Source organism: Macrobrachium nipponense, chromosome 4, assembly GCF_015104395.2.
Source record: "Macrobrachium nipponense isolate FS-2020 chromosome 4, ASM1510439v2, whole genome shotgun sequence".
NCBI classification, from domain to species: Eukaryota; Metazoa; Arthropoda; class Malacostraca; order Decapoda; family Palaemonidae; genus Macrobrachium; species Macrobrachium nipponense.
Window position 1 is genome coordinate 28,486,171 of NC_061100.1, and position 14,842 is coordinate 28,501,012.

At 38.8% G+C, this 14,842-nt stretch overlaps 1 protein-coding gene across 7 annotated transcripts in view; it reads right to left on the reverse strand.

Annotated features, from left to right (window-relative positions):
* LOC135210824 (acylamino-acid-releasing enzyme-like) overlaps nucleotides 1-14,842 on the reverse strand; it is a 59,629-nt gene that overhangs the window by 37,195 nt on the left and 7,592 nt on the right. For 6 of the 7 annotated variants that reach the window (XM_064243696.1, XM_064243693.1, XM_064243691.1 and 3 more), the window contains 6 exons: nucleotides 13,020-13,139; nucleotides 12,282-12,397; nucleotides 11,302-11,449; nucleotides 7,368-7,483; nucleotides 6,246-6,324; nucleotides 5,724-5,931 (listed from right to left, as the gene is read on the reverse strand). In XM_064243696.1, coding sequence (XP_064099766.1) covers nucleotides 5,724-5,931; nucleotides 6,246-6,324; nucleotides 7,368-7,483; nucleotides 11,302-11,449; nucleotides 12,282-12,397; nucleotides 13,020-13,139 — 787 coding nt within the window. The remainder of the gene's footprint in view (nucleotides 1-5,723; nucleotides 5,932-6,245; nucleotides 6,325-7,367; nucleotides 7,484-11,301; nucleotides 11,450-12,281; nucleotides 12,398-13,019; nucleotides 13,140-14,842) is intronic. The other variant, XM_064243694.1, reaches the window with a different exon arrangement.

Consider the following 14,842-nt stretch of genomic DNA (forward strand, 5'->3'; position numbering starts at 1 on the left):
TGAACACAGAGTTGCTTCGCTAAAACATGGTACTCAGGATGTGCTGAGTGCCATGCTCTGTTGAAATGCTTCCGAGGCCGCGCCCTCACCTCGTGAGCATTCAAATCAAAAGATTTCAAAATCTTTGTGCAAACACAAAGAAGGAGCTTTTTTTTGAAAAGACCTCCTTAACAATAAAGCCAGGGTGTTCTTCGATATGGGCAAGTCTGGTCTTTTCGGAACACTGCAGATTGTCCGTACTACTTCGACTTTCTTGAGTTTTATGTAGATAAAACTTGAGAGACCTGACAGGGCACAGGACTCTCTCTGGCTCCTGCCCACTAACTTGTGCCATCCTTGCTTCCAAGCTCCTGGCCCAAGGACAAAACGGGTTTCCATCTTAGGCCATAACGAAAAGCTTAGAGAGCACACCACCTTGTGTTCTCTAAAGCCAAAACTTGTGACGATGGCTTTAAAATCTCACTAACCCTCTTTGTGATCTAGGGTGGTTAGAAAAATGCCTCCTCCTGATCACATGCAAGAAGTTAACAGGTAGGAGATGTTCGAATGCTTTGACATCAAGAACTTCAGGACTATGTCTAAGTTCCATATTGAAAGCTTCGATCTGGACATGCACAGTCAGTCCGTCTGTACTAACGTCAGGTGACCAAACCAGTTGACCAGTCAGACGAATCAAGGACAGCAAGGCTGTACCCTGAAGACCATAAGGCACTATTCTTCGCTGAAGGATGAGTGTTTGGTACTGCCTGGGCGATTCAAGCTAAGCAAAACCTTGGGGGGGTGTATCAACGCAACCCCAACGTCGTTAGCGAATCAACTCCTGAGCCACTCCTGACTCGAGCTTCTGGTGCCAGGAGAAAGGAGCGAGGAGCAAAAAAGGCGATTCAGTCCCGAAGGACGAATGCCTGACAGTCCAACCTGGTCTCATGTTAAACGATCATCGGGGGTGTATAAACGCAACCGACTTCGTCAACAAGAAACTCAGGGCTACTATATGTCTCCTGATCTCGCACGAGTGTCGACTCCGAGAAAACAGGCGAGACAAAAAGTAGAGAGGTGAGCGAGTTTCGAGATTTCACAGAACTCAAAGACGTGAAGGGCTTTGTTGTTTGACAGAAGCAAATCTCTGAGCCCAAAGGCCAAGGTCAACAACATATTTGCGTATTCTTTAATAGTTGTGACTGCCAGCTTATCCCATTCTTCAAACGGAAAGGGAAGACTGCAATCTTATGCTGTCAACATCTCGATAGTCTGAACGTAGTCAGACTCAGAGCGGAGAGGGTTATAGGTACCTTTCGTGTTAAAAGGAGACCGACTCTCTCGGAAAAGGTCCTTGGAAGGACGTTGACCTCTGTGAATCTAGGGTCTTGAAGGCCAAACATGGGGCGATTAGCGTCATTGTCGCTCCTGTGATGATATAAATCATCTTATTAAAAGGGGAAAATAAAGAGACTAAACATCCATCCCCGTTCAATATCATCGGATGGCGTTTAATGTTACCGCTAACCCGGGAGATCGAGAAAAAAGGGGAGAGGCAGAGCAAGGAAGAAGCCTCTTCGTCCTCACCTAGCGAAGAGATGAATGAAAGGACGTCCCTAAAGTCTCCACAACTCTCAACATACTTCTAAAGAAAGATTCCACTCGGAAGTCAGTAGTTGCTGCCTTCGATCGAGACGATTCGAACGGACTTTTGCAATCCTGTAACGAACCTCTAGAGGATCGTTCCATTCTACGCCTGTTGTTATATATAGGCTCTTTCTCGTAAACCCGAACCCGGGACGAGAGAAGATACTTCCTAAGATATGAGAGAGCTGTGGAAGATCAGAGTTGATATGTGACCATGGTTCCAAAAACTCGTTTCGAGGACTGGAGGGACGACTGAATTGCTTCCACTTCTTTCAGATTATGATCCAGGACATCTGAAACCCTCTCCAGATGTCCGGCACCTTCTTTCTATCACCTCAAGAGATACTTAACGCACCGAGAGATGTTCAGAATCATTCCTAGATCTTTAATAAAATTCAGTTTCCCGGTAGGAAAAAAATCTGTAGAGGTCTGAATTGCAGTCTATTCCAGGGAAAACAAACTTCTTTTAGGAAGGAAATGGTCCCCAGCAAGCTCATCCCATTCCCTCAACAAACAGTATGTTTACTTCCCTAATAAGGCTGCGCTTTGCCTAAGCAAGAGAGCATATAATAGTGCAATGTTGTGGTAGACTCGTAGTCCTATACCGTGCGGTAACGAGCACCGAAAGGAGTAAGATATCTCTGTAGAACATATTAAGGGCAAACGAATGCAATGTTTATTCATTCATGTAAGAAATCTCCTCAATCTTAGGCTAAAGTCCGTGATTGTAGGGCAGAGATACAGGTTCGTCAGTCAATCCCGCAGGCGAGAGAGAGAGACGTAACAATCCGAACCAGCACAGAGATTACGGGTTAGTCAGTCAATCCCCGCAGGAGAGAGAGACGTAAACCTACAGCGCATGACAGCGAACGAGTTGGTTAACTGGCTCGTTTCGGACTGGAGGAGAGGAGTCAGAGGACAGTGACAGCAGCAGCTTACGATCGTCCGTCATCGTCGTCTCTTTAACTTTATGCTGGGTTGCCAGCTACCCTATTCTATGAAGAAAAAAAGGTCGGTTATTTTTAGCATAAAGAGACTCTCAAGCTGGTATATTTAAGCGAAACAGAAAACGCTAAATATATAGATGCGTTTGTGTCGTCAGAACACTACCATACAACGGTAAAAGATCTGGAAATCCTGGAAGGCTGCAGGGAGTAACGATTAAATGTCCTTAATATGGACCATAGACCTCTCGGTTGCCATCCGAAGAGGTAACTACAGCAAGCGTATATGACTTGAACCAACCAGAAATAAAATAACGCAAGGCAAAATATGAAATTATATCACAATAAAGTTTGTTCATACTTACCTGGCAGACATATATATAGCTGAATTCGGAAATACAGCTACATACATATCTGACAGGCAAGTTTCATGAACAAAACTTAGAAATAATCGAATCAGTTCAGCTAACAAGCTTTCTTATTAGTTATTGGACATAAGCGTTCATTGACGTAGTCTACAAGTCTATTTCTCGTACGAGTCTGCGAATGACGAATGAGAGCTCTTCCGAATCTTGTCAATAAGAGCTTATTCGCTTACGCAATATCAAGTTAATGAGATGTTTGTCAATGAGAACTAACCCATTTACGGGACAAAGAGATATTTTGTCAATGAGGGGATACCCACTTACTTGACAAAACGATAGTATATTGTCAATGGGGGAAAGTCACTGAATTGACAAAACGTAATCCAGGAAGTCGAGCATTTTATTTCCGATTCCGATTTTCCCGTCTCAAACGAGGAAGGGGCAAGAATCCTGTTAAGAGACTGGGCTTACGGCAGGTAGAACGACGATGTTCAATTCGGCAGCGTAGTCCCGACTAGGAACTAACAAAATCTATCATCTGAAAAGCCCTTTCAGATGGGCTAAAAAGCTTGCAAAATTATCCTGGGAAGAGAAAAGAACTCTCCAACCAGCTTCCTCTCCCGTATCACAACTAATGCCTGCTAAAGCTTAAAATTTATTGGCAGTATGGCAAAGGCAGCCCTGTCTTGCGCTTTCCTGAAGAGCGTACTTTTGATGAGTGCCTTTGCAAGAATCCTACTGAACTGTTGCCGAGAGTCCTGACGTGCAGGACATCGAGCCTTTATAACCCGTAACTGCCTTGTATCGCAAAGTCTTGACTGCCGGTAGTGGCAAACTTCAAATTTATTGGCAGAAAAATGGCAAAGCTTGCCGGTAGAGCAAACGAGAACTTCCCTTGAGCTTTCCTTAACTCCATCCACCTATGCGAAAAGCAATATTAATTGACAGAGACCTCTTGAATTCACGAAACCCGATGTCTTGCTGAGTTTCGAAGAAGAAGTTGTCTGTTCACTTTAAGCTTACTCCAAAGCACTGCCTACTTCATATTCTTTGCAGGTGAGGTAGAAGGTATCATCGAAGGTAGAGGTAAAAATTCTTTAAGCCCAAATCTGAAACAAGAGCTTGAAGAGTTCAACAGAAACGTTCAGCCAGGCGACACACCTGGCGTGCGCTGGTGCACGCTCGGCGTCCACTGGAGCGCGCTTCGGGGCGTCCATTGGAACCGGCGCTCGGCGTCCACTGGCGCACACGGCTCGGCGTCCACTGGCGCGCGCTTGGCGTGCACCCGCGCGCCCCTGGCTTGGGCGCGTCCCGCTCTCAAAAGCTTACTGCTACTATGACTTCTTTTACGTATTTCTCGGTGGAAAGACGGACACGAGTTCAGGCGACGTTCGCCTTCTTACTTCTCACTGAAACGCATAACGAGAGAGAGAGAAAGAGAGACGTGAAGCGTCCTCTTCTATAAAGCTTCTATTTAGAGGGCGCGAGTCCATCCGAAAGCTCCAACCCCTGCGCGGGGAGGACGCTTCGGAGGACGAGAAGCAATCCTTCAGGATTCGTGCACGTGCACGCACTTAGGCAGTCTGGGGATTTTCATCAGAAACTGCCGAAGGCACGCCAGATCGGTGGGGGTTCCTCGTAACCCTCCTTCGGCTTTCGACATGCTCTCTCCCTGGTTCTGGGAGTCAAGCAGAGGTCCCGGCCTAGAGGCGAAACGAGGCCGATCTGACGCACCCTCCACTACACACAAGGGGTATCACTGCACTTCTGCACTTCACTTTTACTCTCTAAAGCAAGCACTTTCGATTCTAAGTTACGAATCGAAGGGAGTATCAGAGAAAGGGCAATTTCTCTACAGACACTGCTTAGGGCCCGAAGGCAACAACTGCAGGGTTAGGAGTAACAATTACAGAAGTAGCACTTCACAGCAACGAAGGAGAGCGAGCACCTCTCGTAGACATATACATAGCCCGTAGGCCATACTACAGGGTTATGCAAATAAAGTCTACAGGAAGGTTAGCAGGTTCACTACCCTGACTTTTGTTACTGATTAATTGCATACATACGAATCATACGTCTTCCTTACGGAATTAGACATGTTTACTGATTAATTGCGTACATACGAATCATACGTCTTCCTTACGGAATAGACAAAGTCTCACACTCCTTACATGACAAATCTCAACAAAGAAGCAAGACCCATACCCCTCGTTTTTACATTTACCAAGTTGCCGAAAACTACCGAAGCTTTCGGTAGCCACACCCTATCTTTGCAGACAACCCCGTCTGAAACTAGCCTAACTAGATTCAGATATTTTATGCAAAAATGAATCAAATTCAAATCAATTTAAGATAGCGTATGCCTAGCCACAAATCCAAGTGAATAAATCAAAAGACAATTAGGATACTTAGCGGCAATGAAGTTTCCAAAATCCTAAGACGGAGGTACTGAAAACAGGTGTTTTCAGCACCGGCGACAGAAAAATTATGAATAGAAAAATGGGAATGATTCCTGATACCCGCCTCCCAGCGGTGGGAATGGGTACTAACCACCTGACTCCCACTGCGTGTGTCGTAAGTGTTTAAATTTCTGTCGGATTCGGAAAAATACAGCTATATATATATCTGACAGGTAAGTTTCATGAACAAAAGATAATTTATGTACTAATCTGAAATGACATTATCCTTCTCCGACACATATTTGCAAAAAGTCTGGATTAAAATCCGTTATTTAAAATATCCACAAACAAAACAAAATAGAGTAAAGACTTGACACAATCTTACTCACTAAAGTTGCCTTCCATATCCATGTGGAAGAGCTTGGACTCCCTATTTGGGCAGTAAATGAGACCAAGACGATAAGGTGTGCTGACAAATGCAACGCCAATGATACCCTCATCCCTCGGAGCCCAGACTAACTGTCCAGGACAAAGCTCATTTGGAAGCTCATGACTTTTGACTTCCCCTGATACTGTATCAAGAATGCACACTACTCCCTGAAAATGAATCAAATTCAACATTAATACTGGTTTTATACAGAGGAGAGCCAAAGGAAAACTAGTGAGAAAAGGTTTTAAAGGTGTATTATTATTATTAAAATAAAACAGTTTAACTAGACCACCAAGAACAGAAGGAAAACCTCGCAGTTGCACTCGGCAAGGATGGGAAGTATGATGGAAGAAAGAGAATAAGAACAAAGCTACAGTAGAAGATATAAAAGTCGGCAGGAGCTAAGAGCCAAATATTTGTTGCAAAGAACCTTAATTAATGCCTATCGTGCACCATCAAAGACTAAATCAATGTACTTTACCTTATGTTTACCTTCCAGCTGTTCACCCCAGTCATCTACAAACTGAAATTCTTGACCTCTCGTGTCTTCACCATTGCTACTGAAGAAAAAATATAATGTACATTTAATAAAGTATCTCCTTGGTTTAATACAACATCAAATAACTCAATTTCATTATGTAACAGAGCCAAAAACTGACGACTTCATAATACTGTATTAGTACATGTCTGAATTTAAATTATGTAAAGGGAATTTGTGGTCCTACTATACTACTTAAAAAATATGTTATCAGGGAGAAATTAAGTCAACCTAAGATTAAACAGTGAATCTGAAACATGCTGATAATTATGTATAAATAAGAGTATGAACAGTATATCTCTTCCAAAAATGAACACTTATCAGGACACATATTCTATAATGGGACACAAACACGATGCTTATTAGTTTGTTTTGGTCTGTACTCTAATGAACATAAACTGCAACCTTAATCATAAATACTCTAATGTCACAATGACATTTATGTGAGCAAGAAACATAATACTCAAAGCATTTTTCTTACAATGAAAAACTATAATGTCACATGGTCAGTATTTAAAAAATCAATCATAGGCAAAGTCCAATATTTTTGGTCTTTTACATTCAACCTTCAGTAATGCCTACAGTGCAATGCATGAGGTGCACTGACGGCAATAGCCCCTCTACAGGTTCAAAGACACACAAGACAACAAAAGATCCTGGGAAAAGTTCACTATCAACGGCCTAAAAAACAACTTGCAATGTTAAGGTTTTGTTAGAATGTATCCTGGTATATGTAATTACATACCACTGCCAAATTCTATTGCATTTTGAACACTATCTTATGATTGCTTATAGTGCTATCCATCTAATTTTTTATTTTTCCCAAACAAAAACCATGGTTTTCCACTATGGTCCCCATAACAGTTCAATAGGTATTGTATGGGGGGACACAAATATGAGTGATTCGCATCCACGAATAATATTCAGAAATGCACAAGACAAAAAATATGTATTCCGAGAGAAATTTTGGTTATCAACCTACAAGTACATTTCGCTACTTCATCTAACAACCAAGAATTAAATAAGATAACAATACAACCAAATATGAAGACCTGTTATTAATACCTTTTGGGCTGTACCAGAAAATTAGTCGGTTTTGGCTTTTTCTTTTCAGCTATGTAAATCAGCTTGGTTTCATCTGCTGACCACTCAAGGCAAGCGAATTCTCCATCTGCATATACCTGAAATACAGGGTGTTCAATATAGTACAGTTATGCACTTAGTTTTTATGAAAGCATTAAAACAATAAGAAGAGTGACAAACATAGAACATGTACAACAAAAGCTGCGTATATAATCTGCATAAACTTATATTGAAAAATGAAGAAAATCTCCAAACAGACTAAAAATATGCATACATTTACTCAACATATCTCTTTTAGAATTTACATTATCCTTAACCCTTCTTCACGGACGTGGGGTATAGTTTTCCCCACCATATTTTCTTTTATCCTGGCTGAGTGGTCCGGCCACTTAGCAAGCATAACAGCTGTGTAGCTTCAGTTTCCTGTCAGGTCTATTGGAGGGAGGTAGTGTCTCTGTGATCAATCACTTGTGGGGGTGTGTGGGGGGGAGTTTGGGTATATTGTACCCCAGAGCAGTGTTAACACACTAATAGGTTTCACGCAAGACAAGCAGGTGGCCCATGAGTATTTTCTATGGGATGATAAATTCCTGTGTAATCAACTCGTGGATAATCTACAAGGAAAATCAGCAGACAATAGGTTCTAAACCAATTGAGAGACGCTTCTATATGCAACATTTGGCAGAGGCCCTTATCAAAGCATGGGCAGGAAAGAGGATGCTCAACCTAAGGATTCCCAGAACCATCAAAACTGTGATCAACACAGTCTGCAAAATTCCTATACCTGTCAGGGATGATCAAGCAGGTCTCACAGTGGTGGCAGACAGCAGGGCTCCCATGGTGCGGTGCTCACTGTGTGACAGGGCCAGCGACAGGAAGACACGACACAGGTGTCAAGGCTGTAAACGCCCTGTGTGTCCTCGCCACATCTACACTTGGTGCGTGGACTGCCCACACTAATGCAGGTAAGAACTTTAGTTACTACTACTACTACTACTACTACTACTGCTACTACTACTACATACTGGTAAGCGTAGGGCATGCATAGTCCATCACCGAGAATATGAATTGTTTGTACTGTACACTGAAACTGCCAGTATTGGTCATTACCATTTTCAATGGTAAATAATTGTAAAACACGATTTTTTTTTTGCTCAAATATGATCTTTTGACTGTCAAAACATAAACATAACATTTCTTGATCATTTAGTGTTCACAGACAGGAATACCTCTACGAAATTTTTTTTTTTTGCAGAAACTTCATTTATTTTCACCAAAGAATTTATAGTTATTCTTTTATGGTCTCCCATACAGTGTGTGTGGCTGCCAGGAGGCTGATACCCATAGCTGAGATACCCCGATACCCTGAGAGTGTGTGGGTCAAGGATCAAGTCATTTACAAGAATATTAGATTGTACACACGCTATTTTAGCAACACAAGTACAAATTTCAGTATTTTTTTATACTTTTTATAAGTTGTCCTTGAAATATGTAGTTTCAGTTGCTAGTCATTAAAATGGTTAAGTAAACAACACTAGAGGATATGTATTTTCTGTTTATCTTTTCAGAATCAATAAATTTTGTTAATAACTATTTTTATTTTATTTTCCAAAAACAGGGTAAAACATACCCCACCTCCGTGTTAATAATAGTAAATCCCACGTCCGTGAACAAGAGTTAAAAAAGAAACTTGACTCACTTCACAGACTAAAAGATGTAGACTCATCCCCAGTACATTGGCAAAAGGAATGACCTTTCACCAGGCTTATGTTGGAGAAAGGTCATAATAGTCAGCAAAAAAACTGATTCACCCACAATGCTTTGCACATGAAAATTTTGGCCAAAGACAATGACAGTAACTAACATTCCTTCACTTCATTAGCAAAAACATTTTACTACTTACTCCAATGGGATGTTAGCACTACTTAGGACTACTGTTTGATAGGAATACTGATACATGATATAGTAGATGAATACAAATTATAGTAATCCTCAAGAATTGATAGCACCAATTTATCGCCCCAAATCATTATGATGACAATGCTGATGGCTTACGCATTCAGTCATCCCCTTTAGCTACTGTATACTAACCTCCTAATCCAATCACTTAGTATATGGAAAAGAATTCATTCTATTCCTACCTTAACAGCTTAGGAAAGAAATCATTCGGAATCAACTCCAAAGCATTTGCATGGGCATCAATTACCAAAATTTGCAGTTTGAAAGCTCCTGACCTATTCTATGGTACCTGTTTCTTCACTTTTTTTGTTAATCCTTACCCAGGATCATCTTTCAGCTTTAACAACCAGAAACTGAAGACACTCACAACAAGCACCAAAAAAGTATTTATGTAAATTATGTACATACGTATTAACTTTGCAGTTTACAATGCAAACTGTCTTGACTTACTATGTTAAGACGTCAAGACAAGTTGCATTGTTTACTGATTTATTAGCTTTTCAGTGTTTCCAATGTATTCCATGTTTTCTTAATAGCAGACACTAATGAATTGATAATTTTCCTACAGATCCTAAGTCATAATGCACATATTTCAATTTCAGATTAAAATAAGGCCAAATAAACTGTTGCAATTTGAATGCCAAGAATTAAGCTAAGCCAGATTGGTAAAATTTGTTTAAGTAAAACAATCAATATTTGGTATTTCTAAAGCACTTTTGGAATGTTTTAAAATCCTTCAAAATTGTATAATCAGTAAGTTAACAATGAACAATTTGGGTTGGCCCAAGCATAGGTATGTGTAAAAAATTGCAAAGGCCAGGCAATCGGTATCTCTTCGCAAAATCTCCTTTTTGCTTTTGGTCTGGATTAACAAGATTATTATATATATATATATGAGTTCCACTACTTACATCCATTCAGATTTTTTCCAACTATGTTAATTATGATTCAGACCAGTGTCACAAGATATCCTGTTTGGCCAACATTTATTTCTCTGTTTCATTACGAAGATTTTCACTATCATCTTTCATGACTGCACCTCTTGACTTGATGTGCTCTTCTCACTTTGCTGACTGCAGAATCCATGTCCTGTCAAGGTGCTATGAAAATACTATGAATAACGAAGATTCTCCTTGATAGTAGTGTGATGCTGATGCTTGTAAGTTTGTCTGTACAGTGAATGCTTAGAACCCCTAAAAAAATGCTTAAAACTGCTTATTTTATTACTTCAAACTCAAGAAAAACCCACTAAAAATGCTTATACCTTTGTTTTTTAAAGTTTTATCACAAAAAGTGTATTTAATAATGAAACCGATATGAACATACAGTAATTTGTGGATATTTCTCAAAGAAAAATATCGTAAATACGTGAATTTCCCGCGAATAATGGGTAGATATGGTCCATAAAGAAATCTGCAAATAGGCAAATATGAGAGTCCGCAAATCCCGAGAACGCAAATACGGGGTTTCCACTGTATTGCTACAAATTAGGTCAGCGACACATACATAAGTCCTCTCTTTTTACTGAATCCTCAAATGCTGTTTATAATGTTAGGAAAGTCAAAATTGCCAGGAAAAACCCATAGTCCTGAGACCTACTTGAAATGAGAGACACAACAAAAATGTAATCATGAACGCTATCTGAAACATAACCAAAATGCAATCCTGAACACTATCTTAAACACATAATGAAAACGTAACCAATACATCACATTAAATGAGAAGCATGACAATACTGAACTCCAGAACTATGCTTATCTATCACACGTCTCAAATATCATCAAAAAATTAATTCTGATAAGTTTATAGTACTGCAACAAAGGACTGCATCACACTTTCTTTTCTCTTGGCTTGTGACCAGAAACAACAAATTATTCATTTTTCTTGAATATCTATTTTATTACTGAATTATAAAAATAATATTGAAACATCCAAAAAACATTTTTGTTAGAATTACCTTGCCATGCTTCTCTGCAGCCTTGAGGTCAAAAGACACCATTGACCCATCTTTCTCAACGATCATTATGCATTCCGCCTCCTTGTCCTTTTCAGATGTCAAGACATATGCTGATCTTCTTCCTGTTGGACTATGCTGACTAAGGATCCTGTAAAATATGGCAAATTTTTAATCAATTTGTATTTTTTCATTGCTAACAAAGCTGAGATCTTCACAATAGGATAATCTTCTAGTGACAAGCTGGAAACCAGTTCAAAATAATCAAAGATTCTAAAGGAAGGAATCTAACTACATGGTAAGAGTATTTATGTAAGAGTATTTATTCCATACCTGATTAAACACAGTGCACCCAGTCTGTGACCACAATGTACTAGTTTTTCCTGAGAATGCACAGTATTTATTCATTTGGCCAAAAACATCTACCTTCGATTAGGACTTACAATGAGTTCATATTATATTCTTGCCATTTATTTTACCTTGTATATTCAGTTATGTCAGAGACAGAGAGCTTTGTTTTGTTCATGAGGAAACAAAAATAGACGACTCTTTGCAGTCACTTTCTGGACAAGGGCACTTTTGGAAATACTCTAAGCAGCGACCAGCTTAAACTAAAAACTACAATATTTCTCTCAGTCATTTTGAGTCCAGCCTGAAATATAAATGCTCCGATACATTCCTTGGATAGTCTGGAGGTCGATGCCTCCTTGAAACGAGATGTAATCAGAACAGTATATGTCTTGGTTTCTAAAGGACCACTTGATTATCATAGTAGCTCTATTTTTTTCTCATACCATGAGTAGTTTGATAGACATCAAATATTTCAGACATATATACTAAAAATTATTATCATTATTAAGTAGTTTTACCATACAACTGAGCTAATTCACAAGAGCTTTCACAAGGCTAGGATGAACTCTGATGGAGCTCATTTAAAAACTCATATGATCAAACTACAGTAGTATACATACAGTAATACTTACGCATTCTTATGAGCTGGACTTGGTGGGAATGAAATCACATTTTTTCCTTGAACCATATATACTGAATTAGTTAAAGTCCTCTCCAAGGAAGACAGATTCCGTGAGCTCCAGGTAACCTGTCATGAAACAAAGTTTATGTCAAGAATCAAAGAAAGGTAGTTTTGAATTGGACGATTAGAACAAAATTAAAACTTTCATGCAAATATATATTCCTAATAATTTTTAGAAATTATTAGGCATATATTTGCATGAAAATGTCTACAAAATTTAGAAAATGGTTTCTATCTTCATCTAGCAAGTTCTGAAGTTACGTCATATCTATGACTTTCCAAGCCTGTTTTCAAGTGTCCTCAGAAGGCAACTTAATTCTGTTAGCAACCAAAACCACTTTAAAGTATGTAATAACCCTCTAATTTGTACCAAAGACCATAAAATAAGTTTAATCAATTTACAATACTTAATACTGTAAACTAGCAAGACTTGATAATTAGTCATCACTTAACATTTTAAGACAAATCTGACTTGTGCAAAAGCAGATGGTACATGACCTTAAATATTTTTAACACCATCATGTAAAGTTTTCTGATATTTTCCTGGATTCAGAAATGAAATGCCTTATTAAATACAGCATACCCTCTAAATGCATAGAGGACAAAAGAGCTGTTTCCAAGCCATTTTACCAAGTATAATAAACTTTTTCTTAAAAATAAATATTCAAGCATATGTCAGCCAACCAACCTGAACTGCGACATCATGACTGCCAACCTCTTCATTTGAAGACACACTCAAAATCTGAGCTTTCTTGAGATCACTAATTTTGGCAACAGATTTATATGCTTCTACAACGGAATCAATCATCTGGAAAAATTGAAAGTATATAAAGACTATGTTTGGTTCCAAAAATACTCCTGGCATAATTGTAATAACCACAGTGCCCTCTTAACTTCTTAAAATCATCAAACTTTTTGGATACACTTGTCACTACAAAGCCTTAAATCCAAATGAAAGAATATTAGGTAATTCTGATGTCCAGTAGTATGGATTCTAATTGCATTAAGAGTATTAGAACAAGGTCACATTGCCAACCTGACCACTAGAATTACTTAATATTCTTGCATTGAATATAAGGTTTTGTAGTAACAAGCATACCCATAAAGTGTGAAGAATTCATGATGTTATTACTATGACATATGTATCTGGTAAAAAGGGACCTGTCATGTTCTATAATTACTCCTGTATGTTACCTCAATTATGCAATCAAGTATTACTTGTTCTTACTAAACACTGACTGCCTGATATGATGAAATACAATATGACAAATTTTAGAATCAATTTGTATTTTTCAAAGCAAGCAAATCTTCGGTCTTATCAATAAGATATTTCCATGCGCAGCTGGAAAACCGCTTAATATAATCAGAGATTGTAAGCAAGGAATCAGTGAGATCTGGCAACGCCTGCGCATACGTGATGAGATGTGGTCGAAGACCATGTCTCACCCCATGATACCCAGTCTTTACTACAATGTAATCAAGTTTTTCATAAACAAACCACATTTCTTTATAGCAGAATTTACGGCTAACTTACAGTAAAGGGTTTGGGAAAAGAAAAATTTATACTGCTGTGCAACTGGAACACTGTTTTCAGGAAAAATCTTTGACTTTTAACCAAGAATGGCATTAAAGAATTTACATATTGAGTCTTACACAACCAAAAAAATTGCAACTTCTAGGTATCGTTGTGGTAAAAGGCAGTACCTTTTAGAATACAAAAACGTAAGTACACAATTAACAGATAAAAGCATGACATTCCTTTAAACTGAGGAACCAACAGTTACAGGAAGACTTTTATTGCACTCTCACTAATACTTGAGGTTTTCAGCACCATCCTTCTACACTTCTACAGTGCACATTACATACAAACTTTTTGTGTCAGCTTCCCTTTAGAGTTCTCTGCATACTTTTCCTAATCAAAACCTGCATTTCTGTCTGTCTTTTCTTCCACTAGTTCCAATTTTCTCATGCTACCTATCTATGCATCTTTAACTACTGTATCTATAATGACTGTTAACCTGGACTAAGGACACAGTAAACGCTACTCCATTATTTACAATTTTATTCATGTTATTTTCATTAAGTTTTTTATTCCTTCACTGTCCTTCACTCATTTCATTATTTTCCTGTTCTATTTTAAGCTCCCCATTTTGCAAAACAGTTTTTGCTTATAACAGAAAATTAAATCACAAAAGTTATATGGACTTTTGCACCCAAAACACTATTTAATTTCGAACAGATACTACTGATGAAATACATTACATTGCTGCCATAGGGATTTAGTCCCATCAGTGCATCACACACCTTGCACTGCAAGCATTACTTAAGGTTCTTTGCAGCATCCCTTCAGCTCCTAACTGCAACCCCTTTCAGTCCTTGTAGTACTATACCTTTGATCAATTTACCTACCCTCCACCTCTCCTAATAATTGTTTCAACATTATTTTCAACGCTGAATGTCCTCATAGGTTCCAGTGTTTGGACTGTGGCCTAAAATATATGCATTCCAATA